General features: G+C 39.9%; 2 protein-coding genes across 7 annotated transcripts in view; one reads left to right on the top strand and one right to left on the bottom strand.

Annotated features, from left to right (window-relative positions):
* Nucleotides 1-317: 317 nt before the first annotated feature.
* Nucleotides 318-20861, bottom strand: GSKIP (GSK3B interacting protein). Of its 3 annotated transcripts, none has more exons than XM_081229140.1 (3): nt 20788-20861; nt 4445-4713; nt 318-2095 (listed from the first exon to the last, which is right to left on the bottom strand). In XM_081229140.1, the coding sequence occupies exons 1-3, from the start codon at nt 20813-20815 to the stop codon at nt 1934-1936; spliced, it is 459 nt and encodes a 152-aa protein (XP_081085266.1). In that variant the 5' UTR covers nt 20816-20861; the 3' UTR covers nt 318-1933. The 3 variants fall into 3 exon arrangements, with proteins under 3 accessions (XP_081085266.1, XP_081085267.1, XP_081085268.1); XM_081229141.1 differs by lacking the exon at nt 20788-20861 and adding an exon at nt 20456-20584; XM_081229142.1 differs by lacking the exon at nt 20788-20861 and adding an exon at nt 20045-20267.
* Nucleotides 20862-20980: 119 nt separating this feature from the next.
* ATG2B (autophagy related 2B) overlaps nt 20981-27484 on the top strand; it is a 72075-nt gene continuing 65571 nt past the window's right edge. For all 4 annotated transcript variants that reach the window (XM_081228393.1, XM_081228391.1, XM_081228392.1 and 1 more), the window contains exon 1: nt 20981-21599. In XM_081228393.1, coding sequence (XP_081084519.1) covers nt 21438-21599 — 162 coding nt within the window. In that variant the 5' untranslated portion in view covers nt 20981-21437. The remainder of the gene's footprint in view (nt 21600-27484) is intronic.

Here is a 27484-nt window from a genome sequence, read left to right as displayed (position 1 = left end):
ACATTTGTATATTTTTCTGAGTTGATCATATTATTTGCCCCTTATTCTCATTTTTTTCTTACTGACTTATAAGAGCTACTTATTTGGAGGTTCTTTTTTTCTTTTTCTTTTGGAAGTGAAATCAAGACTTAATTTATCTGGTTAAATTCTTTTAAAAATCTAGGTAAAATGAAGGTTTTCATACCTAGTGGAGGTCTTGATATGTGTGGTTCTATTAACGTCTTCTCTCTCTGTTGCTCTTTCCGAGTAATAAAAAGAGCAAATCACTTCACACCGAAATGGAACAATACAGAATTCAAAAATGGAAACGGAATCTCTCGGAATCAAACATTTATCACAAAATGAATGCTTTCAATTTTTAAACATACAATCACTTTTCTTCATACTTAACTCAAAATTAGTAAACAGAATTTTATTCAGACTTTACAAATATCCTTTACATTTAGCCTGAGATTAAGCATGAGAAAGTTCAACCTGAAGTTAGACTTCATTACCCAAACACTTCAGCATCTGAAAATAAAGCTGAGGATGAATGCTCATTTATCAAACATAATTTAAGCATTCCAATAAACTCTGATAATGAATAGTGACCCAAACCAAACTTTAACTTGCTCTGGTCTATATGATCTTCAGAGCCTAAAAGTACCTATTATTTAATAATGATTTTAAAAAGTCTTCAAATGACAAATTATGAAGGTGTGTCCAGATGTGGAATTTTAGTTCAACATTTCTATAGTTGCTGCTTTAGACTAGTATTAAAAAAACAACTCCCCAGTCCTTATTATTCAACATGTACTTGAAAACATGTAGCAGCATGGTATAGTTTATTTTTATAAATATTAGTACCTGTAATAAAATATAAAATACAGAGTCTCCGTTTTTCAAATATTAAGTCTCTGAATGCTTCATTCATCCTTTGGTTTCAAACGAATACGATGCACTCATATGACACTGCAGATTTAGCATTCAGACAGAACACTGTACATCTGTTGGGGAAGGAGGGGTGCTGTGGGAATACCAAAGCGCTACTCATAGAAAGGAAACGTTGAAGCAAAAATACTTTCTGAATATATACTGTACATTATGTAAACAAACATTCATAATAAGAATCAACACAGGCCAAAATATTGTTTTCTAGGAAATCAGAGTCTTTTTTCTTTTAAATCACACACACTGAAGATGCTTTTTGTTAGGAAAAGAATGGAGCCTGTTCCTTTTGCTTATGTGCTTAAATATCTTGGAAACAAGTAATTGTTGCATTCATTTGCTAACGGTTTGTCCTCTTACTTGGCTGGCTGTTGCAAACAGGAATACAGTGCTATTTCAGTACCTGTTCTTCACGTAATACTAGCTACGTAATATAGAATTAATTCATCTTTATCAGTCCATATTAATCATATAAATAGATTACATGAAGCAGTGAATTTCAAAAACTGTGCAGGGGAAACTAGTTGATAATTTGTTTCCAATAAGGCTAGTAGCAAAATAATTACTACAAAGTCAGTCCAAGCTAGTAGCAAACCCCTGATTTAGCAAGCTGAATCAAAGTTTGAAGTTAGTTTATTTCCTATATTACTGTGCAAATCTAGAATTTCCTATGTAAGAGAGAGTGCTGGCAGCATCAAAGTCCTGCAATAAGAGAATGAAATACTGATTAGGTTTTCAGAATGCCAGAGATCCTATATGAAGAAATTTGAATGTCTTAATGACGGTGTCACAGCAATGGCCTCAGGATTTCCTTAATGAATCACAAACTAAGAAAGACAATTCATTAGTCAATAAAGTTCTCAATCAAAAGCCTAAATGTGAAGCAAAAAATGATAAAGACACAAAATCAAAGATGCATTTTCTACTATGACCAGCTGGAAGAATTTCAAGCTTTAGGTCAACATTGTGTACCAGCAGCGGCCTCTCTTAACAGGAAAAAACTTAGTCATGACTGTCCATCCCTTTTCAAAGCTTCCAGTCTTTGAAGGAGTGCATTTCCAAATGCTTCCCGGTAGGCAGGACTAAGTGTATCCAACAAGGAGTAGACTGTTTCATGGTAGGGAGTCTGTAAATGATCATCCACCTGGTCGAAAGCATAACCTACCACCTACAAGAGAAATGCAGTAGTGTATAAATAATCAGATTTCATCTTGGTACAGAAAGCAAAAAAACCCCCAAGTTTTTACATGGGTCATTCTCTGACATTATGTGTTTCTCCATCAATAGTTAGAATACACATATTTTTAATACAACCTGTAATGTTTAAGCAATTCATAACATACAGGAACACCACCAGCAAAATGCTCTCGTTGTAATTTTTTTCTCAAAATTTAAAAGGTCTGTTTTACCTACTCTTGATCCTATAGGAATGTAAAATACAGGAAGAATTTAAAAAGCTGTACAAAAATAGTATTTCATTTTCATGGTCTAAAACATACTTCTATTTATTTTGGGTTTTTTTTTGGCTGCACCACACGGCATATGGGATCTTAGTTCCCTGACCAGGGAATGAACCCGTGCCCCCTGCATTGGAAGCACGGAGTCTTAACCACTGGACCGCCAGGGAAGTCCCCATGCTTCTATTTAATTCCACATATATTGAGGGTCTTTTTATAAAGGTACTATAATAAATAATTATACTTATTATTACTACAGTATTATTTGTCCATATTTTTATCATAATTTATGTGATTTGGACTTTGTATAAAGAATTCTAAAATTTATTTAAAGTTTTAATTCTGCTTTATAATTAGTTATCTGAAATGCCACTTTCATTACTAATACATTACTTATCTGCTCAACTCTGAGATAAAAGGGAATGTTATTCCGTGTGCTTCTCTGTGTGTTTTTTCCCCTTAAACACAGCTAAAGCTTTTTTCTTCAACAAGATTATAAGACCTATATCATGGTTCACCAGCACAGTGTAGGGCAAAATCAACTTAGGTTTTGCTGACTTCATTAAAGCTTGTGAATTCCCCGTAGGAACCCCACATTTTATGACATCTATTCAAGCCATAAGAGATGCAAGTTTATGCTAGAAACAGAAGCAGAGTTGTTGTTATTGCACTACTTCGGGACCATGCTCTGTCCCAGCACTTTCTACAACATATTACAATTTTGTTTGCCCCTCTCTTATCCCCACTAGACTGTGGTCTACCTGGGGACAGGGATCATGTCTTATTCGCATGGTTTGATTTCTAACTCCTGACACAGGAGGGTTACTCAATAAATGTCAACTGAATCAGACTGAAAAAATAAATATTTGAGTACTTACATGCCCGGTTTTGTAACTGATCCAGATCTTTCTGCAAACTTTATTCACATAACCATCCCCCAAATCCTTTTCAGTTTTTTTTTTTTTTTTAAATCTCCAACTTATAGAGAAGTAGGGACTCAGGTTGACTGACTCACCCAAGGTCACTCAAATTCACATGTAAGACCTGACTCTCATTAGAACCTTTCCTACCTCACCAGAATTAAACAGTGTCAGACAGAATTAATTTACCTGGGGTCATTTATCTCTACTTTCGATTTGCCTATTTCTATTTAACATCCACTTCTAAAGATTGCCAGTTTTTGGTACAAATTTAGGAAGGGGAGCGCAAAGATTAGTTAATTCCGGGACTACTGCCAAAGCCAAGCCTCAGCTGTTGGGGAACTCAGGGTAGTGACGATGCTGGCCTTGCAATCGGCTTCAATATAAGTGATCCTGTATCAAGGGATACACAGAACACACGATCACATACATCTTAGGTAAATTGAATCTAGTGAAATAAAGAGATGTTCATGTGCTTGTTTAATGTATCACATGACATTTTTACTTGCTTAAACCCTGTGCGCTACTTTATGATACTGCGTATCTTTGGGAGAACTATCTTTAACAGATAAAGAAACAGAAAAGTCAGAGATTTTTGACCAAGACAGAAGGTTATTTATTTATTTTGGCTGTGTCGCACGGCCTGTGGGATCTTAATTCCCTGACCAGGGGTTGAACCTGGGCCCTTGGCAATGAAAGTACGGAGTTCTAACCACTGGACCTCCAGGGAATTCCCTCAAGTATGTTGTTTCAATAGAAGAGACATTTATAAGAGGTGGGAAAATATTCAACACAATGGCTGCAAAACTCATCCAATGCAAAGAATGCATAATTCTGGTAAACATATTTAGCTAGAGATAAGAAATAAGTTAATCTGGGGGGTGATGGTTACAACAAAATACTCTGCAAATCAAATCTGTTTTTTCTTTTTCAAACAATCCAATTTTCCCATGTTGGCTGAAAGACTTTAGTATTAATAAAAATTCCTAGGGAAAAAAGCTTTCCTTAAAAAAACTTAGAAGCTACTGAGTGTCAAGTTCTCCTCTAACACTCTTTCCCACTCCCTGACTCCCGGCCCTTTTTGATTAAGTGGTAAAGATGTCATTTTTTTTTTTTTTTCCTAAAGAGAAAATGACTTACCCTGAGCCCGGCTTCAGTGAGCTCCAGGCAGTATCTATTCCTTTCTCTTGTTTCCACATTGATATAGGCCACATCGTCCGCACAGCGCAGGGTTTTTGAGACAAACATGGTGTTAACAGCAAAGAGAACATCATTTACGACTGCTTCAGCTTCCAGTCTCATGTCTTTCATATCAGTTCCTTCAAAGCCATTAAGTTCTGCATCTTCTTCAAATCCTGACACACTGCTCAGCTCCATGGGATTACAGTCTGTTTCCATTCTGCAAAAGTCTGGATATAAAACTGGCTTATAGAAAGACACTCCACATACTAATGTTTGATTAAAAGCAGTTATGCCTTACAACTGCTACTAATTGGAAAACATTAATGAGTTAACAACTTTTAGAGAAAACATTGCCTGAAACCATTTTCAGTAGTTTTTCACAGCAAAATTACAGACACCTATAGATTTAAAAAAACCCAAAAAACAAAAAACTCTTGTTCTCCACTTCTCCTCAAAAGATTAATCCCCACATTGGGGAATTCAGAATATCAGTTTTTAGCTATTTCAAACAATGCCAATGTAAAAATCCTAGTACCTACTTCTTTTTAAAGGTATTATTATTTTTCTAGGATAGATATTTAGAACTGGAATTGCTGAGTCAAAGTACATACTCATTTTAACTTTTAATAGATACTGCTGAGTCACCCTTCAAAAAAGGCTGTACGGATTGATATGCCACCAACAGAATATGAAGGACTGTGCTCTTTTTCACCACACCCTTTCCAATCCTTTTTAACATTTGCCAACTTGAGAGGCAAAGAATGATGTCTCATTGTTTGAATATGTATATCCTTGATTAAACAACCTTTGGGTATTTATAGGATATTTTTAGTTCCAAGATCATACAGCTATTAAAAAAAACAAATAGAAATGAACTAAGTTGTGTGAAATCAAAGTTTCAGTCTTTACCTACACCCTCAATAGTTCCTTTTATGACTTCTCGATTTGGGGTTTTGCCTGAGAGGCAATCTTCCCCATTCCACGATTACATTTTAAAATGCTCTAAATTATCTTTTGAATTCTCATTCTCTATCTCTATATTTAACTCTTCGATCTGTCTGGAATTTATTCTGTGTAGCTTTATTTTCCAAGTGGATAGCCTATTGTCCCAACACCACTTACTGAATAACTCTTTTTACTATTTACTTGAACTGGCTCACATATTATACTCTGAAAAATATTATTTCTCGTGCTAATTTGACCCAATATTCCTGCGAGTCTGCTATGTAGTTCTTGCTTCTCTTCTGTGACTGGGGGAGCAGTTGAGTATTGTTAAAAATTCTAAATGTATGGATGGGAAAAGTTAATAAATGTGAGACTGCTTTGGAATGTAAAAACAGCTTTTCAGAATAAGATATACTTTCTTTTTACCTGTAGGCTTTACAAGTAAATTAAGATTTCATTTCTCTGATATGGATTAAGCACCCACTGTCCTAAATGTAGGACGACTGTTCAACTCGTTATGAACAGTTATTTGTACTGTTTGTCTATTACCTTACAAATTCCATCCCTTTTTCTAAAGTTACCAACTTGTGCCCTATCTGTGTGATGTTCAAAATCCTTTAAATTAGTGGTTCTCAATTGTGGCCACAAACCCCATCTGAGAAACTGAATCAAAAGCTCTGGGAGATTTTTCTGGGTATTTTTTCAGAGTTTCTGGGTGATTCTACTGTACAGCCAATGATCTGAATTATTAGCAAAAATCTTAAGGTGCTAGAGTTCCTATAGCTGCAAGTCATTTGCACATTATACAAGTCAAAAGTATTTGCTAAAGGCAACTTATGATAAACTATGTAAAGCTCTTTCAAAAAACTACACAGCAAACTGGTACAAATAATATAATCCTCCAATCCTATTTCAACCAATGATACGTTTTAAGGGTCCTTTATCTTGTCTCCCACAGCACTTTATAGGATTAGTCACTCACTACTAACAATACAAGTTAATTATAAATTTATCAATTATTGCTGGAGGAATGTGTCAGGTAACTGAAATCTAATGTTGACTTAGTATACATGGAAGTGAAAATATTTGATTTTCTAAAAATTTCTACCTTCTCTAGAAATAATCATTATATTCCTTAATATTACACTTGGTTTTATGTACAAGAAAAGAGACCATTTTAATTTTTTACAGAGTCAGTTTTGAAGATTTTGAAATGTGACTGTCTACCATAAATCTCTTAACATCCTGAATGCCAAACATCTTTACTTTGCTCAAGTAATCAAGTACCTTAACTACAGATGACAGAAATAGTAACTGTTACATGAAAAAGATGTTTATATGAGAAAACTTGACAAGAGTCAAGCTTTTAAAGAAAGAGCCTAATTCATTGCAACTAGGACCATAGTGATATGATAAGCCAAAGAATCCAATACTAGAATATAAGAAATCCTCACAGGTCAGTAAAGCAGGTCATCAAACTGTGTGTAGTAGTTAGCACCAAGGGGCAAAAAAAGAGAAAGGCACCTTTCCTGAGACTGTGAACTTGCAGGTTTTTCTCTGAAATGCTTTTGAATGATGCATTAAATAGCAGACACATCTAGAACCTTTGATGATATATAAGAATTGATAGATTTTAGTACTGAAGCATTATACAAGTTAACATTTTAAGCTGTCATTATTTTAAGGTATTATTACAATTATCTTTTGTTGGTATGACAAGCTCTTGATTATTTATCAGTATCCTTTCCCCTTCCTAACAGCACACAGACCCAGATTTTCCAAGAGGAATCATAATACCTCCCCTTCCTCTATTTTTTTTTTTTTTTTAAGTTTTTGGCTGTACCCCACAGCATGTGGGATCTTAGTTCCCCAACCAGGGACTGAACCCACGCCTCCTGCATTGGAAGGTAGAGTCTTAACCACTGGACTGCCGGGGAAGTCCCCCCTTCCCCTATTGAGTAAAGTAACCAAGCAATTTGCGTGAGATTGACCCCAAATCCAATTGAAGACTGTCCTGAACTTATCAATACACCGAATTCTTCCTAGTTATTTTATTTTTTTTAAAAATTATTTACTTATTTATGTTTTGCTGCATCAGCTTTTAGTTGCAGCACCCATGGTCTTGAGGCATGCGGGATCTTTTGTTGCAGCACGGGCTTCTCTCTAATTGTGGCATGCGGGTTTTCTCTCTTTAGTTGTGGCGCGCAGGCTTCAGGGCACATGGGCTCTGTAGTTGTGGTACACGGGGTCCAGAGTGCATGCACTCTGTGGTTTACAGCACACAGGCTCTCTCATTGAGGCATGCGAGCTCAGTAGTTGTGGCGTGCGGGCTTAGTTGCCCCGTGGCATGTGAGATCTCAGTTCCCTGACCAAGGATCGAACCCATGTCCCCAGCACTGGAAGGCGGATTCTTTACCACTGGACCACCAGGGAAGTCCCTTTTCTAGTCACTTTAATGCAGAATAGTTTACAGCACACAGCCAGCCCCGGCTGTCCCTGGTAGCCATCCCAAGGTGCAGGAAACTCAAGGATGATGCTGACAATGGGAAAACAGAGCCAAGAGATTCACAGAGAAATGAAGCCCAAGCCCTGACAACTGCCCAACCTTTGCACTTTTCAGTTATTGCAGCCAATAAATTCATTATTTTACTGGCAACTGAAAGCATACTGAATTAGGAGTCTACCCAAAATAAAAAGCACTCATTAATCTAGCTCTTCAACAGCTTTAAGAGGTTTAAAAAAAATGGAACCATGATATTTTTGTGCCTGTCATGTAGAAAGTGCTTAATAAAAGCTTTGTAGAATGTGAGTATCAACATGTGTATTAGTTTCCTATTGCTGCTGTAACAAATTACCACAAACTTAGTGGCTTAAAATAACACGAATTAATTTTCTTACAATTCTGGATGTGAGAAATCTAAAATCAAGGTGTTAGCAAGGCTGCATTCCTTTTGGAGCCTTCAGGGGAGAATCTGTTTCCTTGGCTCTCTAGCTTCTAGAAGTCTCCCGCATTCCTTGGCTCATGGTCCCTTCTTCCTCCACCTTCAAAGCACATCACTCCAATCTCTGGTTCTGTGGTCACATTATCTCCTTTTTCTGACTCTTGGCACCTGCACTCCCTTTTGTAAGGACCTTTGTGATTGATTATATTGGACCCACTTGAACATTCCAGGATAATTTCCCCATCTGGTCCTTAACTTGAACCTGCAAAATTCCTTTTGCCATATAAGGTATTGATAATACATTCACAGTTTCTGGGAATTAGGACATGGACATCTTTGCGGGGGTCATTATTCTGCCCACCAGTGTCCATATCCTATCAGCAGGGAAAGGAGTATAAAGGTAGTCAAAGAGACTTCATTTTCTGACTCTCCTTTTTGGAACAGTCATAATTTACTTTTAAAAGGAGGTCCAGCATACTTGTCAAGCTCACTGCCTTCTTTGGAAAGATTCCTTAGTTACAGGTTTCATGATTTGTATTCTGTAACTCCAGCACCGTGATACAGTGAAATGAACTGGGTTTGGGTGTTTTAATTAAAGTCACCATTTCGAGGCTGGCGAGGGGTTTAAGAATCGTCTTGAATCAAGAGCTCTGTCCAACTACCCGATTCTGGATGGTGACTGGCTCATCCAATCAGATCCTCTTTTGAGGTGTATGAACACAGAGCCAAAAAACATGAATTCAGTGTGTGATGAAAGGAGCTACAAAAGCAAAGCAGGGAGCAACTGGGTAGCCTTACCAATGGGGCACTAGAGGAGTGGTTTCTATATTTTGATTATTCATCCCCATAACTAAAAATATTTTGAGCAGATACCTCATCATATGTATATTTACTTACATATAATATCACAATCAGCATATCAAAACACATAAATATGAATTTAAAGAGAAGGTAAAATATGAAATATAAGCTGATTTTCTTCTTCTCAATGGATTATCTTGTGTACCCAACTGTAGAAGCCTGCACCATTGAGGATGGGGACATATACGTCCCTGTTGGTGAAGGGCCAACTGCTAAAATTACTAATGAAACATGAGAGATGCTGTCAGGTTATCAGAATGGTTGACTCATCAATGTGATTCCTGTAAAAATCCCTGGATTCTTCTGTAGGCAAAACAACTTATCATTGTATGAGAAATTTTAGACCAGTAGAACTCTGTGCAATGATGGAAATGTTCTTTATCTATGCTGTCCAATACAGTAGCTACTAGAAACATGTGGCTATTAAGCACTTGAAGTTTCGCTAGAGTGACTGAGGAATTGAATTTCAAATTTTATTTAATTTTCATTCATTTAAATTTAAAAAGCTAGTGGCTACTGTATCACATAGCACAGGACTAGACCTTTGTGAATACTTGTGGATAATATAATGAACTGAGTTTATATTATTGTTGAAAAAAATCAATGGATATAAAGGTACTAAATTCAGCTTATTTTATATGAGTACCAAGATTTGGAAATAGGTATGTTAGAAAATCTATTTTGAATCTTAGCTAATCTATGGAGGGAAATTAACTGTCAGTGTTTCACTGGTAAAAACCAATGAATTACTTCTATTTTTTCATCTTTTCAATTTAGACTCTAAGTTTATATATCCAGCACTTTTCTAAGCATCAGAACACGAATTAAGTATGCTTACTGGTAGTAGTTTACAGCCTAATTTGGGAAATAAGACAGGCACATGAAATACGTACACAAATATTAATGCCATGCACATGCATCATAACATAAAAAAATGTATGATTAGAGAAAACAGTATGTCTTGGTCCTACTACAAGCTTACCACTAAACTTGTGTAAACCTGGGCTGGCCATGTAACCTCACTGGTTTTCTCACTTACAGAATAAGGGGGAATGAATGGGAAATCCTTTATTGTTCTTGAGAGCTCTGACAGTCCATGATTTATGACATAATTGTTAGTTACTATGGGGCTTGACTCATGGAACAGGTCAGTCAAAATCGGGCTTGAATGAGCACAGATGAAAAGTTATGGATAAGCAGAGAAGACTTGAGAGTTGTGAAGGGTTCTTCAGAGGGAACAATGCATAAACAAGGTCCAGGGTGTGGCAGGAATTGTAAGGAAACTAGACTAGGTAGTCTACTACAAGGAAAATGCTAAGAGAATAACAGACAGGAATGGCCCAATGTGACAAGGTGCTAATACCCAGACAAAAGAATTTCATTTTGATACCATAGGCTGTTTTAAGCTCTTGAGAATGGGAAGAGCAATGTCTTTATAGTTAAAGTAGGTTCCTTGTAGGCAGTATATAGTTTGGTCCTGCTTTTTCATCCGATCTGATAATCTCTACCTTTTAATTGGAGTGTTTAGACCATTTATGTTTAATATGATTACTATGATTATTGATATGATTACTATGATTGATGTGGTTACTATCTTGCTGTTTGTTTTCTATTTGTCCCATCTGTACTTTATTCCCTTTTCCTTATTTTTCTGCCTACTTTTAGACTGACCACCTTTTTTTTTTTTTGTGGTATGTGGGCCGCTCACTGTTGTGGCCTCTCCCGTTGCGGAGCACAGGCTCCGGATGCGCAGGCCCAGCGGCCATGGCTCACTGGCCCAGCCGCTCCGCGGCATGTGGGATCTTCCCAAACCAGGACATGAACCCGTGTCCCCTGCATCGGCAGGCGGACTCTCAACCACTGCGCCACCAAAGAAGCCCCGGACTGACCACTTTTTAGGATTCTTTTTTACATCCTTTGGTGGCTTATTGACTCTTTGTTGAAGGTTTTTGGTGGTTGCTTTAGAGTTTATAGTATACATCTTTAATTTATCACACCTTCAAGTGTTCTTATACCACTTCATGCATAATATAAGAACCTTACAAGAGTATATTATACAGTCTTTGTGCTATTTTTGTCATACATTTTACTTCTACGTATGTTAGAAACTTCATAATACATGTTATTTTTGCTTTATTATTATTTTTAACAGTGTTTTTTTGTTCGTTTTTCGGCCACACGTCATGGCTCGTGGGATCTCAGTTCCCTGACCAGGGATTGAACCCAGGCCACAGCAGTGAAAGGCTGGAATTGTAACCACTAGGCCACCAGGGAATTCCCATTATTTTTGCTTTAAATAGCCAGTTACTTTTCAAAAAGACTTAGGTAATAAGAAAAATGCATTTTATATTTAACCATATGGTTACTATTTCTGATGGTCCTCATTTCTTTGTGTATCTATGATCTGTATAATTTTTCTTCTGCCTGATGATTTCCTTAAACATTTCCTGTAGTGTAGTTCTGCTGTTGACGAACTCTTTCAGCTTTTCTATGTCTGAACAAGTCTTCCTATCACTTTCATTTTTTTAAATAAACTTATTTTATTTATTTATTTTTGGCTGCACTGGGTCTTTGTTGCTGTGCGCAGGCTTTCTTTAGTGGCGGCAAGCAGGGGCTACTCTTCATTGCAGCGTGCGGGCTTCTCATTGCAGTGGCTTCTCTTGTTGAAGAGCACAGGCTCTAGGCACACGGGCTTCAGTAGTTGTAGCACGCAGGCTCAGAAGTTGTGGCTCGTGGGCTCTAGAGCGCAGGCTCAGCAGTTGTGACACATGGGCTTAGCTGCTCCACGGCATGTGGGATCTTCCTGGACCAGGGCTCGAACCCGTGTCCCCTGCATTGGCAGGCAGATTCTTAACCACTGTGCCACCAGGGAAGCCTCACTTTCATTTTTAAAAGATATTTTTGCTGGGTATAGAATCTTAGGCTGACTTTTTTTCTTTCAAGAAAAAATGTTTCCTTCAAGAAAAAAATCAAAGATGTTTCTCTACCATCATCTTATTCGCACTGTTTCCCATGAGAAATCTGATGTCATTGTTATCTTTGCTCCTCTTGGTGTAGTTTTTCTTCATGTTTCTTTTGCTTGGGGTTCATTGAGCCTCTTGCATCTGTGGGTTCATAGATTCTAGCAAATTTGGAAAAATTTTGGTCATTATTTCTTCTAACATTTGTCTCTCCTCTCTCTGGGGAGTCCAATTTCATGAATATTAGTCCAAGTGAAGTTGTCCTACCCCTATGCTCATTTTTTCACTCTTTTCCTCTTTGTGTTTCACTTTGAATAGTTTCTATTGCTATTTAAAGTTATTTTCTAATCTTTTCTTTGCTGTATCTAATCTCTTATACTTGGGTTCTTCTTTTAAAAACATATTTTTCATGTCTCTACTTCATTTGCTCAATCTTTTCTCTATTTTTTTTAAACATATGGAATAATTATAATAAATGTTTTAATGTCACTGTTATTTCTGGGTTAGTTTCAATTGATAGATTATTCTAATCGTTATGGGTTGCATACTGCTTCTTTGCATACCTGATTTTTTTTTTTTTTTTTTTTTTGGTGGTACGTGGGCCTCTCACTGTTGTGGCCTCTCCCACTGTGGAGCACAGGCCCCGGACTCACAGGCCCAGCGGCCATGGCCCACAGGCCCAGCTGCTCCACGTGCATGCCTGACATTTTTTGACTGGATGCCAGACTGTGTGGATTTTACTTTGCATGGTGCTTGATATTTTTATATTCCTATAAATATTATTGAGTACTGCCCTGGGATGTAGTTATCTGGGAAAAGCTTGATCCTTTCAGGTCTTGCTTTTAGGCTTTTTAAGGCAGTATCAAAACTCATTTAGTCTCTGGTTAATTTTTTCCCAACTACAGAGGCAAAACCTTTCTGAGCACTCTACTGGATGGCCTATGAATTATGAGATTTTTCATTCTGGGTGAGAGGAACTGGAACTATCACTGGTCCTGTTTGAGCTCTGAAAATTCCTCTAATTCTTTTGGGTAATCTCTTCCCCAGCCCTGGGGAGTTTCCTCACAACTATGTGTTGATCAGTATTCAGCTGCAGACTGGAGGGGTATCCTCTGTATTTATCCACGGCTCTAAGAAGCTCTCTACCTTCTAGTACTCTGTCCTAGCTGCCTTGGCCTTCCTGGAATCCTAGCTTCTTATCCTCAATTCAGGTAGACTGCTAGTTCTACCTGGGTTTCTCCTCCCAAGGCCATGCCTAGAAATTCTCTCCAGGCAATAATCTGGGGCAACAGTTTGCATCTTGTCTCAGGGATCACTGTCCTCCACTGCCTAATGTCCAAAGTCTTAAAACCATTGTTTCATGTATTTTTGCCCACTTTTTTTGTTGTTTCAGGTGGAAGGGTAAATCTGGTCCCTGTTACTCTATCTTAGCCAGAAGTGGAAAGCTTATTAACCAGTTTTCAGCTAATTTTGAAATCTTATTTCATCAGTTTTTCTTTCATTGATTTTGGCCTCTCCTATATTACTTTGAATCAACTGCACCATCTTGTTGGTTCTTTCATTAATGAGTTAAATACATTTTTGACACATGCTTACTATATGCTTGTATAAGACTCACGTTTTTATTATTATTATTTTTTTTTTATTTTTTTGCGGTATGCGGGCCTCTCACTGTTGTGGCCTCTCCCGTTGCGGAGCACAGGCTCCGGACGCGCAGGCTCAGTGGCCATGGCTCACGGGCCTAACCGCTCCGTGGCATGCGGGATCTTCCCGGACCGGGGCACGAACCTGCGTCCCCTGCATCGGCAGGCGGACTCTCAACCACTGCGCCACCAGGGAAGCCCAAGACTCACGTTTTTAACTTAAAAAATCATATTTTGACACTACTTTCAGACTTCTAATCCTTCCAAATTCAGTTTGGACACATCTGTTTCAGGATTCTGTATCTGATCTCAAGGTAGAGTTAATCACTATATCCTCCTTCCTTAGAATTTGTTTTGATACTTCTGTACTTATCATACCTCACTGCAAATGAAGGTCTGTGGTGTCCATATCACCAGCACAGTGTCTGGCATAAAGCAGGTCTTCACTGAATACTTTCTGAGCAAATAAACCAAAGGAAAATACTAATTTTCTGCTTCTCAAGCTGTAGTACTCAGCTCTGTGACACGGGGCATACAAAGCTACAGGATAAACATGATAGACACTCCTGGAAAATACACATCACTGCTAGAGTAACAATATTATGAAGTACGATGCAAAATTACATACAATTTTAAAGCAAATGGCAGCCTCAAGCCATGTCCTCTTTAGGTTATGTTTCCCCACCTCTAGGGTTTCCTTTGCCTCTGACTGAAATATATGAGTGAAAAATAAGTAAGAGAAGGACTGCTTTAACTCAAGGAATTAACTTAAAAAGCTGAAAATTCCAGGCACTGGGTCTGGAGGTATAAAGTTAATAGGCAGAGGCTGGAGCTGGTGGAAGAGTGGAATGTTAGTACTGGGTTGGACCTTCTCTAAGTCTTTATAGCTCTTCCCACTTCGGTTATAATAATGCTCTTTATTAAAAGTTAAGGTAATTTTTGATAGCTCTTACTTCTGGTATAATTTGGGGGCTGTGTTAGTGTTTTTGGAGGATTCATGAAACTGGTTATCAAGATATTGATTACTAAGTCCTTCATTCTCTATTTCTTAATTTTTTATATTCTAATTTTCTATGGCAGAAAAATATATTATGTTTGTAATAAGACAAAAAAACTTTAAAAAAATGTGATGTATTAGAAAGTATGAGGTGTAGGAAGCAGAAACATTTTTCTTCTTAGAGAAGCCTGACTACTTAGTGTTTTTTTTTTCTTTTTTTTGGCTGCATTGGGTCTTCGTTGCTGTGTGTGGGCTTTCTCTAGTTGTGGCGAGCGGGGGCTACTCTTTGTTGCGGTGCGCTGGCTTCTTGTTGCAGTGGCTTCTCTGTTGTGGAGCCTGGGCTCTAGGCACACGGGCTTCAATAGTTGTGGGGCATGGGCTCAGTAGTTGTGGTGCGTGGGCTCAGCAGTTGTGGCTCGTGGGCTCTACAGTGCAGGCTCAGTAGTTGTGGCACACGGGCTCAGTCGCTCCTTGGCATGTGGAATCTTGCCAGACTAGGGATCGAACCCGTGTCTCCTGCACTGGCAGGCAGATTCTTAACCACTGCACCACCAGGGAAGTCCTAAGACAGTTAAATTAACTAGCAGCTTCAGTTTCAAATGAAATGAGAGCTTTGAATTTATCTGCATTTCAAACTACTGTTTTGAAAGTGAAGATGAATAAAGTTGACTAATTCGCAATATTTAGAATTCAGGTGAAGCTAAAGCTAGTTTAAACATTATTTTCTGTAACACATAACATTTAATGTTTTCAATAGCTCTGAGATGCTTATTTTGAAATTAAAAATTTTAAATCAGAATCATTTGCAGCATTAAAAACATACATTATTTGTAATTCAAATAAAAAGGGCTTATCTTTCCATTTGTACACTGACTTATAAAATTACTCTGCACCCCACTTTCAACAGACACACATACACAACCTAGTAATAACAAATCAAGCCACCAGAATTGTATTGTGCTTCAGCTGATTAAAGAGGAAGGTGACGGTGAAGAAATATATGATGTTCATTTGAGAAGTCTTTTTTTTTTTTTAAAGATTTAATTGGCTTTATTAGGCAGTTCATGAATCGGGCAGAATCCCATCTGGCAACTAGAAGGGTACTCCTGGAGAAGTCTTTTAAACTGTAAAAAATAGGCAAGAACACTACAACGCTGTAAACAATCTTTCCTTTGAAACCAGAAATAGTAAATGAGATTCTAAGACTAAAAAATTGAATGCTTAAGAACTAAAACCAAAATAACTCCAGGAATTAGTTTTTTGTTTCTATATAACCCACTAGGTTATACAGAGGACTTGGTATTATATTTAATATAAGGTACATTCTAACCAACATAAATCAATATCTAAAGAGATATGAAATAGAAAACCTCTTTGTTTTCCATTTAAACTCTAAATTGGCTCTCTACCAGACTCTGAGCAATATTCTGTTGCCAGCACCTTCAAAAATTGGAATACCGTATGGTTGCTTTTCGTTATTCTGGTAGATTGCATCACCTTGCAAAGTTTCCAAATGATTCCTTATAACATCATCCATAAATTATTTAGGAACCGCTCTTACTTCATCTGTTGGTATAATTTTTGGACAGTGTTAGTGGTTTGGGGAGAATTCATGAAACTAGTTGTCAAGATATTGTTCACTGAATTCTTTACTCTCTACTTCTTAATTTAGTAGACTTTGTTTTGTTTCATCACAAATTTACAGCATTAAAGAGCTAGCCGGGCTTCCCTGGTGGCGCAGTGATTGAGAGTCCGCCTGCCGATGCAGGGGACATGGGTTCGTGCCCCGGTCCGGGAGGATCCCACATGCCGCAGAGCGGCTGGGCCCGTGAGCCATGGCCGCTGAGCCTGCGCGTCCGGAGCCTGTGCTCCGCCACGGGAGAGGCCACAGCAGTGAGAGGCCCGCGTACCGCAAAAAAAAAAAAAAAAAAAAAAAAAAAAAGAGCTAGCAAAAGACTAGATTTGTCCTTGATGACAAAAGAATGGGCAGAGAAAGACATACGACTGTCTGCGTGTCTACAGCATGGCAAAAGAACAGAGCCAGAATGATTTCAAGAGCAGTATACAGATGTCAAATTTACATTTTGAAAGAAAGTTCGATTTTTCAGTTGCCATTACAACAGTCAGCTGAGGGTTAAAATGTAATATCTTTATGATGATTACAGCTGACCTTTGAACAACACAGGTTTGAACTGCACAGGTCCACTTATGCATAGATTTTTTTCAATAGTAAATACTACAGTATTACACTATCCATGTTGATTGAATTGGCGGATGTGGAACTGCGTATATACAGGGCTGACTATAAGTTATACATGGATTTTCAGTTTTGGGGGGGTTGGCGTCCTTAACCCCAGCGTTGTTCAAGGGTCAACTGTACTTTTATTTGTATCATACATCGCAGTCTGGAAAATCCTGTCAACGTGAATAAGAAGTGGCCATATGGTGCGATGGTTAAAGGGCTCTTTGAACAGACTGATCGGGGCTAGAATCTCAGCTCTGCCACTTACTCTGCGACTTGGAGTAAGATATCTTAATCCCTCTAGTCACACATTCCGCCTCCCTAAAATGAAGCCAACAAGAGCATCTACCTTAACGGGATCCCGAGAGAACTAAATGAGTGAATATATGGAAAACGCTTAGCATGGTGCTGGACACGCAATAAGCTCAAGAAATATTATCTGCTAATTGTTAAAAATAGGGTATTTAAATATCTTTAAAGAAGAAAGACTAACCTCTGACCTAAGCCCTTTGACTCCAAGTTCCATGCTCTTTACAGTATGTGGAGCGGCTGCAGCTGCGGCCTTTCACGGCTCTGAGAAGCATGAGACACAGGAACACTATTATCTTATTCCTGTTACCTCAGGCACAAGTCTTAGAAGGACAACAACATCTCAGCTTTTCTTTTATTTCACATGTTAACATGGATTTCTTTCATGGATGATTTTTTGACATGACCCATTCAGCCTCTGGTATATAGCCTCTAACCTGTCATTTCAAATCTTTTCTAGAATTTTTTGGAAGTTGACAATGTTTGGTTGGTAATTACCTTCATCATCCTCCCTTAATTAATGTTAGCTGTTAAAATTTTGTGATAGTACTTTGTCTTTGATAAAACACAAAAAGCTGTTAGGATGAGTCTGTACCCTATTTGAGCTAGAGGTATAATAATGACAGATCCCAAACCTTAACAATTTATGCTGAATTTCTCCTAGAAAGCATAAAACGTACCCGGCAACACACTTAAGACTGTGAAGGGAGCATGTTTGTTTCTACAAAATCTTCTAATTTTTATTTCCCTTTTCTGATGTTTGAAATTTCACACATTCTATGGACAGTCTGAATGTAATTCTATATTCCAAAAGAAATCACTTACTTAACATTTCAACTTGAACAGAAGTCAGCTGTACTCATTCATCAAAAGTCTGGTTCAAACCTCCCAAGGTCTAGTCTAATTCCCTGCCAGATTGGATCCCAGTTTCATACCACTTTGTTTACACTCCTTTTATGCTAAGCGTTATAATTATTCATAAACATGGCTTATTATCTTCCAACTATATCCAGAATCCAACTGCTTTTTCCCATCTTCACTTCTATCACTCTAGTCCAAGCCACTGTCATCTCTGCCTGTATTATTGCAATATCTTTCTAACTGGTCTTGCCTTTTCTCCTTTGGTCCTCTCACCTCCACAAAAGTCTATTCTCAACACAGCAGTTGGCATGATCCTGTAAAAATGTTGGCCAGATTATGGCACTGCTTTCCTCAAACCCATTCACCGACTGAATAAAAAGGCAAAGTCCTTATAGTGTCCTACAAGGCCCTATATGACCCCTCCCCCCGCAAACCCCCAGCTTCTCCTCTTTCCTTCACTCCCTCCTGACCTTCCTTGAACTCGCTAAGCATGCTCTTGTCATAGGCCTTGCGTTCTGCTGTCCCCCCTGCCTAGAAAACTCTTGCAGGTATTCACTTGCCTTGCTCCCCAGCTTCCCCTAAGTCTCTGTTAAAATGTCACCTATTAAACAAGAGAGGCCTTCCTTTATCCCCTATATAAAAGTGGCAAATCTCTCTGCTCTCCATTCCCTTTATATTACTTTATTTTTTTTTCTACAGCACTTATCACCACACAGCATATGACACGTCTGATTACTGTTTGTTTCCCCTCCCTTCAATAAAATGTAAGCACTCCATGAGGGCAGGGACTTAATCTGGTCACTGCTGTATTCCCAGTACCTAGAACAATCCCTGGCACATAGCAGGCAATCAGTAAACAGTTACTGAATAAAGGAGTGACCCCTTCACTATAGAACATAAGCTCCTTGAATTCCTCTTTACCTTTTTCACATCACCAACTGTGGAGACTTTCATTCAAAGGACCCTTAACAAACATTTAAACATGCATGAAGAGCAAGGGAACTGAAGTTACCAAGAATGCTTGGGACAAGTCTACAGAGAATGAGGGGTAGCAACAATCCCAGCACCTACGTACAGTGGAAAGCACCCTGGTTCCAAAATGAAAAGGTGACTGTGGAAAGGGGAACCAGAGCTTTCTCCATCTGCCAACACTTGTGGGCTGTGTCAGTATTTCTAAGGCACTGGTGAAAGTTATCAGCATACAAACAAAATTTTCTTAACCCGGTCGTCTTAATTCACTATTTTTTTTTCTTTCGACAGTTTCATTTATTAACTAACCATGAACCTTTTTACCCACAGATAGGATAAATCAACAAAGTGTTGGCAAATTTAAAATCATTTACTAAATCTTACTGAACGGGGCCTTGAGACAAACATCCCCACTTTTAAGCTCTCTTCTAATGAGGTGACAGACTCAATTATTTGGTAGAAATACCAAATAATTTAAGCAAAACCGGACGGCTAATAAAATTTACAACTTTAATTAAACTTTCTACACTCCGAATACTAGAACTGCTTAGTGACAAACTCCACAAGACTTTCCAGTAAGCTTATTACAGTCTGTTTCCTCTGACAGGTTACAAGACAAAACACCCAGTCTGCTTGAGTTTTAAAAGGGTACTTCCTTTGTTCCCCCGGAATAACCAAGACAGACAGGAGTCCGACTGATAAAGCGAAAGGCGGGTTTAATTCACTATTCTTGATTAAACTGGATATATCGGGACTCCGCTGGTTCCCTACGGATATCGTTTAAGTTTCCCAACAATATTTGGAGATAAGATATTACTAATGTGCTCACAGTTGGCGAAGACTCCGAGATGGCAGCGGCCGCTTCGAGGGGGCTCGGCTAATGAGCGCCAGGGGCGGGATTCTAACCCAGGACACTTGGCTTCCGGGCCACGGAACACCGGCACGCAGGCCTTCTCGTGGGTGGACCAAGTTAAGAGCCGGCTCCGCCTCTGCAGGAGTTGCCTTCTAAAAGGCAGGAACACGGCTGCGCAGATTCCCAGACCGCACAAGTACTTTGCCCAGGTTTCCGCGGGGTCGGAAGATCCTGGTATCGATCAGAGAGAGCAGTTCTGCCCACAAATGCATAGAAAGCTCAAGTGTCTTGGTCGCTGGCGCAGCACACGCAGGATAAATAAAGCGCTTTGGAAACTGCAAGCCTCTAGACAGACAGTAGCGAAGCTGAAGCTCCGGAAAACAATACCTGAATGAGGCGGGCGACGAATAACTTGCTGACTATGGGCACCGGCCAATACGGGGGGACAGGGATGCTCGAGAGGGGCTGCAGCCCTCCCCGTAGAGCCGGCGGCGTCCGAGCGCCCGTTCCGGGGTCGGGGTCTAAGCTGCCCGGGACAGCCCAGGCCGGATCCGCCCCCAGACCCCTCCCCCTCTCAGCCCGGGCACCGGGCCGCTTCTGCCGTCGCCCCTCACCGCCCGGCCTGCAGAGCCACGTCCGGCTCAGAGGGCCCCCAGCTCGCCCTCGAACCCCCCTCGGCCCCCGGCCGGCCTCCCGCCGCCGGCCCCGCGACTGCTCACCTGCGCACGCCCCGAGTCCTCCTCTCATTCCCTCCCCAGCCTTCTGGAAGCGACCTGCGGCGCCAGCCCCTCTCCTTCCCGCCCTCGCCCCGCCCCCTCGGAGCCGGAACTGCCCCCTTCCGGGCCCTTTTCCCCGCCTCCTTCGGCCCCCAGTCTGGCGTCACTTCCGCCTTGCCCGGCCGCGCGCTGGAGTCCGTGTCTCGCGGACGCGCCGGTAGCGTCCCGCAGTCGGGAGCGCGCCCCGTGGATGACAACAAATTCGTCGCGCAGCGGCGGTGGAGGTGTCCGCCTCAGCCCCGGCCTCAGGCCCTGCCGTCTCCCCGCGTGATCTCTTGCATCCTCTCTCTGGGCCGACTAGGACCCCCTCGGAAGCCCCCGGGCTTGGGGTGACGGGGACTCCTCCGCGCCTTGTCCCCGCCAGGCCTAGCGCGAGCGGCGCGGCACAGGTGATGGGGTCTCCCTGAGGGATTCCCGGCCCCGAGCGGGCGGGCATGGAGGGGCCTCCCCGGGCTTAGGCTTCGCCGCGGCCTGGGCTCGCCGGCCGGGACCTGAGACGCCGCCTCAGCCACAGCAGCGGCCTGGAGCCGGAGCCTGGACCCCCAGGCCAGAGCCGTCCGCAGCCCCCGCCGGCCCAGCTGCCAGCCCTCGTCATGCCTTGGCCGTTTTCGGAGTCCATCAAGAAGAGGGCCTGTCGGTACCTCCTGCAGAGATACCTGGGCCACTTTCTGCAGGAGAAGCTGAGCCTGGAGCAGCTCAGTCTGGACCTGTACCAGGGCACCGGGTCCCTCGCCCAAGTTCCCTTGGACAAATGGGTAAGAGCTGCCGGCGGCCAGCCGGGAGGGACTCAGTCTTCTCTTTAGCGCGATTCGAACGAGTGTCATCTAAGATTGGTGACGTTCAGTCCCTCCCTGGGGGTTGTTTGGCTCCAGGATGGGGCAGTACTCCGAGAAATGTGTTCAAGTGTCGTGTAATCTGTTTCTAGCAAGTTTGCTCTCCCAAATCACGTGTTCAGAAACTTAACATAGGTAATGGAGTCTACCCTGTGGGAATCAGCGGAGTCAGTGGTTTGGGCGGGGGTGGGTGTCTGTGAATCTGGCTGAAGGGGGTCCATGGAAGGAGGTGATCAGTGCTGCCCCTTTGGGGAAGGACGGGTCGCGGGGTACTGTGCAAACAAGTCGTATTTCATGGGATGACACTCTGGAAAGATTAAGGATGAGGAGGACCTTTGGGGATGTCAGAATGCCTAGATGTTCATTTATTTACTTGGGGTTGGTTACTTGCACACCGCGGCCTCCGTACAGCGTTTGGCATCTGGAAGAAAGTTAGGTGAAGCCCTCCTCTGCCGGTTTGCCTGCTTTTGCTTGATACTGTGTGTAGAAGGCCAGTCGGTGAATGGTAGTGTGGCTCTAATAGTGATGCTTGGTTGTGCCTGTTTGCTTCACGTGACAGATCGTAACAGCGGGTGTTGGAAAAGCGCTGAAGCTGCAGCGTTCAGACATTTAAAAACCTGTTTTCCGCTTGTCATCCAGAGGTTGTGAGTTGACTCGTCTTAACAGGTGCTTCATGTATAGTTGAACCTGCATCTGTATGTTTTCAGTGCATAGTATTTTACTTCATGTGTATTCAGCCTTGAGTTCGGCAAGAATGGAGTGGCTCTCCCACTTCCCCCAACTCTTTATTTGTTCCACTAGAGTTTGCGGCTTACAGTTTGTGTTGGTTGTACCATTCTAAAGTATTACTATTCTGAAAACGTTCCAGCACGGTTTACGTTTAGGAAATCATCAATATAGGTAACTTTCCTGTGGTAGCTGGGCAACACAAAAGGAAACATTTTTTTCTTGATTTAAGCCGTGTAAAAAGCTTGTGTGTGTTTTTTGTTTTTCTTTTATGTAAAAGTATTTTAACAGAGTAGTGACTTCTTTAGCCGTAGAAACCTGAAAAACTCAAATTATGGTGACACCTTACTATGACCCTTAAATTAATTTGTACTGGTGTAAATAAGCATGTAATTTTATCAGCAAGTGGATGACCTAAACTAGGGAGAGTACACAGGATAGTGGGAAAAGCCTTGGCTTGAGTAGCAGAAGGACCTAGTTCCAACCCAGGCTAGTGCATGCTGCCACAGTTAGCCAAGTGACATTGGACATAGTAATTCACCCGAGTTCAGTAAACATTAATGGAGTATCCACTCCATGCCAGGCACTGTGTCAGGGTACTGCAATGCTGTAATTCTTACCAAAAGATAAGGATTCTGATGGGTATTTTAAAATTCATTGACCCATAAGTCTATCCTTTTGGTACAGTTATGAATAGACTGTCTTTAAGGAGGAGGGTTGGATATTTATTAACAGTCCTTTTTGGGTTGAATGACTTGGCTGCATTATTCTTTTTTAATTATTATTTATTTATTGAAGTGTAGTTGATTTACAATGTTGTGCATATGCATTATTCTTTTTTAAATTAATTAATTTATTTTTGGCTGCATTGGGTCTTTGTTGCTGAGCGCAGGCTTTCTCTAGTTGTGGCGAGCGGGGGCTACTCTTCATTGTGGTGCGTGAGCTTTTCATTGCGGTGGCGTCTCTTGTTGCAGAGCATGGGCACGCGGCCTCAGTAGTTGTGGCTTGCCGGATCTAGAGCGCAGGCTCAGTAGTTGTGGTGCACGGGCTTAATTGCTCCACAGCATGTGGGATCTTCCCGGACCAGGGCTCGAACCCGTGTCCCCTGCATTGGGAGGCAGATTCTTAACCACTGTGCCACCAGGGAAGCCCCTGCATTATTCTTTAATGACTTTTCACATTAACCCTATAAGGTGGGAATTATTATTACTATTTTACAGATGGAGTTAAATAATTTGCCTCAAGTCACACAGCTAGCAAGTGGTATAGTGAGAATTCAAGTCTCACTCCTTAAGCCTTTTATTTCTTTATTAATCACATGGCTTCAAGCCAAGGAAAGAGCAGTTAATGTAACTGAGCATTTGTTTATTTCAGGCAGTGTACTAGGCATGTCATTTACGAGGTTTTATTTAATCTTCATGGGAAATCAGAGGTGGTAATATTTCAGTTTTACAGTTTGACTTCAGGATCATTGGAAAAGTAACTTATGGTTGGACTTAATCTGAAGGTTATGTTTTGTTCTGCTTCTTGAAGGTGAGGGATATGCCCAGCCAAAATGATAATGTCAAATAAAGTATCCACTAAACATAGGCTGTTGCTGGTTTCTTTATTTCATTATAGTGTGCTGTGTTTATGACTAAGATCAATCTTGGTGTGACGTTTAGATACAACTATTTAAACTTCTGATTGGAAATTCAGTTACTTTTGACATTTGATTTGAAGGACTTTCATGACAGATAAAAAGATACCTCACAAAGATTCATAGATCCAAACGGGAGAATCCTATTATTGACAACATTCCTAATGTTTCAATTCTCAGTCATCAATTATGCGCAGGATTGTGTTGAAATCGCCTGTGAGATTCCCTTCTTCCTTGATCTCAGTCAATTATTCTTGCTAATTAATTGGGACATGTAGCATTTACATATATATATATATATATATATATATATATGGTTAACTTTAAAACTCCTTTTAAAAAACTGTTTTAAGAAGACTTTAAATTTACTGAGATAATTTTTCATGTTTTCAAACCTTTGTAACCTGTGTAGATAACGACTTAAAAAAATAGTGTTTTTAATAGACATTTTTTTCAGCAACAAAATCATGTAACAGTGGAAACATTTCCAAATAAAATTGTTCAAAATGTCCTCTCCATAGTACAAAAATCCTTTGAAAAGCAGCGACTTTTCTCACTCATTAATAAAGTGGTATCTTTACTTCGAAAAGACAGATTAAGTGTGTTTTGTGTTTTGGAGTATACCTGCTAGGTAGCATGTACTACTGATAGCCATTTGTCAGCACATAAAAGGCAGGCATATTTAAAATTCTAGTCTTTGTGAAGAAGAAAATTGCTTCTTATCTTTAAATTCAACTCCTAAATGTTTGGTCATAAGAAAACCCAGGAAATCAGAAAGTTACTGTCATTTTCTGTCTCTCACAAAGATTCTACTGTTTAAAAGTCTGTTTTTCTTATGTAGACTGTATGCTCAAGTGTCAGTGCACTGAAATGGAACGTCCAACCAAAGGTACCACCCTTCCCACTGTGGAACTGCTACTCTTCTCTTTGTTCCAGTCTGATGTATGGCCTGAGTGAGAGTGCAAATGCCCATTTGTACATTAAGTATAGTACAACTTTTAAATCTGTTTTATCTTTATTTGAATTCTTATGCCTGGGCTTAAACTAATAAGGATGTATTCTTTTCCTATTTAGTCTTACGGTATCAAAAAGAAGCGTATAACTTAATGTTTGCTTTTCTTCATCCTGCCAAGCACACCTTGAATCCCTAGTAGTGCTCATCATTGTACTAGGTAGGCAGTGTGGAAGACAAAGAACAATAACCAGCATTTATAGAGTGTTTACTTGGTACCAGGAACCATGTTGGTAGCTTTACACGTTATTTCGTTTACACTCACAATAACCTTAGACTGGTAGTATCGCTATTTGATGGATGAGGAAATTGTGACTCAAGTTAAAGACTTGTCCAAAGCCACCCAGCTAGTAAGTGACCGAGCTACTGTGTTTTAAAAGACTATGTTTTAGAAGACTATTCTTCAAACATGTTTGCCCAGTTTTCTTTAAAAAATTTTTGAAATACTAACATATTCCTTGTACATTTTAAAATTGACTTTAAAATGTTTTCATTATAAGTTTAAATAGTTGTAAGGATAATGTAAATACTGATATAATAAAAATATAGTTCTTTTACCCAGTAAGATCTAAATACCCGCCATTATATATTTAAACATGCTTGAACAAGGTCACCATTAATAGTTGGAAATTTAACATTGTATGTTTTCCCATTGAACTCATATGTCCATCCAACTTCCTCTGCAAAATTTTATTGTAATTTGTATATCTTATGCTTACATCTTTTATTGATCATGCTGCCATTTCTCTATAATAAAAACATGTACCTAAATTGAAGTCGATCATACGAAAAATTTTTGTCACAATTCAGCTTTTTTGTGCATTAAGTGAATATTTTCTGGTGTAATGTTTTAATTCCCATAATGATTTCTTCACTATTGATTCTTTTTTTTGAGTTTTTTAGTGGTTGCTCTAGGGCTTTTACCATATTGATCTTATCAGTATCTCCTTCACATAATCATCGGGTTTTAAGTGAATTTTTCCCCTGGATTGTTTTGTTATTACAATTTTAAGGGCAGTTGATCAAAACAATGTAAAAATATTATACATTTGAATAACTAAACATAAAAACTTATTGGAAATATATTTATTGATGCTATGGGTGTGTTTCCCCCTCTTCCCTGATTTGCTCATGTGTCCATATATGAAAATACTTACAACTAGAATTTGATAGGGTTCAGTATAAATTTCACTCTAAATTTTTAAAATTGTTACAAGCTTGAGAAACACTGCCGTCCTAAATAAGTAGATGAGAATTACAGGGATTTTGCAGTAGCAGTATCACGTAGCTCTTTGAATTTCTTTGAATGGCAATGCCGAAAATGTGTATAAGGTGGGGAAACACCAGAAAACTTATTGCTGGTCCTGCCTGAAGATTTTTATGTCCTAGGCAGTGCGTAAGGGAGGGTTCAGGAAGGGAAAAAGATATGCCATTTTTGGCTCAGTGGGAGAAGGGAGACTGTACGAGGGAATATGGGAAAGGAGACCCAACATGATGCCACTGCTTTAAGTACCCTTCTCAGGAAGGTCCATTTTAGGAAAGAATATATTTGGAGATTGGGAATCTGGAATTTTATCCCTGAAAACCATCCATGCCCACGTACTCTTTAGGAAGTCTGTAGGATCGCACAAACACCATTGTGAAGAAAGCCTATTAAAATAGTAACTTCCAGTGACTTCGCTGGCGGTCCAGTGGTTAAGACTGTGCGCTTCCACTGCAGGGGGCGCGGGTCCCTGGTCGGGGAACTGAGATCCCGCGTGCTGTGGTGCAGCCGGAAAAAAAAAAAAAATCAAGGTAGTAACCTCCAGTGATAGAACGTGAGCCAGTCTAGATCTCAATGTTCAACGTTAGGTTTGTAGACAAAGAATTACAACACTACCCTTATGCAACATAGCATACAGGAAGCACATTACATGTAGGCTGGCATTTAATAAATTTTTGTTATTTTAATTTAAAAAGTATATTGTCTGTCAAAAAACCCATTTAATTATTCTACTAACTGTATTTACATCCATCTGTCTTCCTTTTGTTGTAGTTAAAACTTCACTGAAATTGCTGTCAGTGGGATCACCTATACCCTAAATGTCACTAAAGTCAGTGGACATTTAAAAATCTTTGACTTCTTGTTAGTTCTTGTTGCACGCGACCACTCTTTATGTTGTCTTTCCACAATTTTCTGGGGCAAGAGGCTCTCTTGATTTTCTTTCTACTTCTCTGTGTGCTTTTGTGTTTTGTTTTGTTTACTTTGCAGGTTCCTCTTTCTTAACTTGTTTCTTAAATGTTGGTGTTTATCAGGATTCTGTCCTAGGCCTCTTGTCTTTTTACTCTACATTAGTTCCCAAAGGCTGTCTCTGCTCACCCCTGTGGCTTCATTTACCCTCTGTGTTTATAAAGCCCTTCTGTATTATAAGCCCAGATGGCACTCCTGAG

This window comes from Mesoplodon bidens (genome assembly GCF_964165515.1).
Source record: "Mesoplodon bidens genome assembly, chromosome: 3".
In the NCBI taxonomy this organism is placed as follows: Eukaryota; Metazoa; Chordata; class Mammalia; order Artiodactyla; family Ziphiidae; genus Mesoplodon; species Mesoplodon bidens.
Note: the sequence above shows the minus strand (reverse complement) of the source record. Positions and strands in the feature narration are given on the sequence as shown.

What these genes read in the sequence shown, in the direction of transcription:
- GSKIP (XM_081229140.1), bottom strand. Translation starts at nt 20,815, where the DNA reads ATGAGAGGAGGACTCGGGGCGTGCGCAG. An exon ending in AGGACTCGGGGCGTGCGCAG is followed by an intron (nt 4,714 to 20,787) that starts GTGAGCAGTCGC and finishes TTTTATATCCAG; the next exon opens with ACTTTTGCAGAATGGAAACA. An exon ending in TCACTGAAGCCGGGCTCAGG is followed by an intron (nt 2,096 to 4,444) that starts GTAAGTCATTTT and finishes TTTCTCTTGTAG; the next exon opens with GTGGTAGGTTATGCTTTCGA.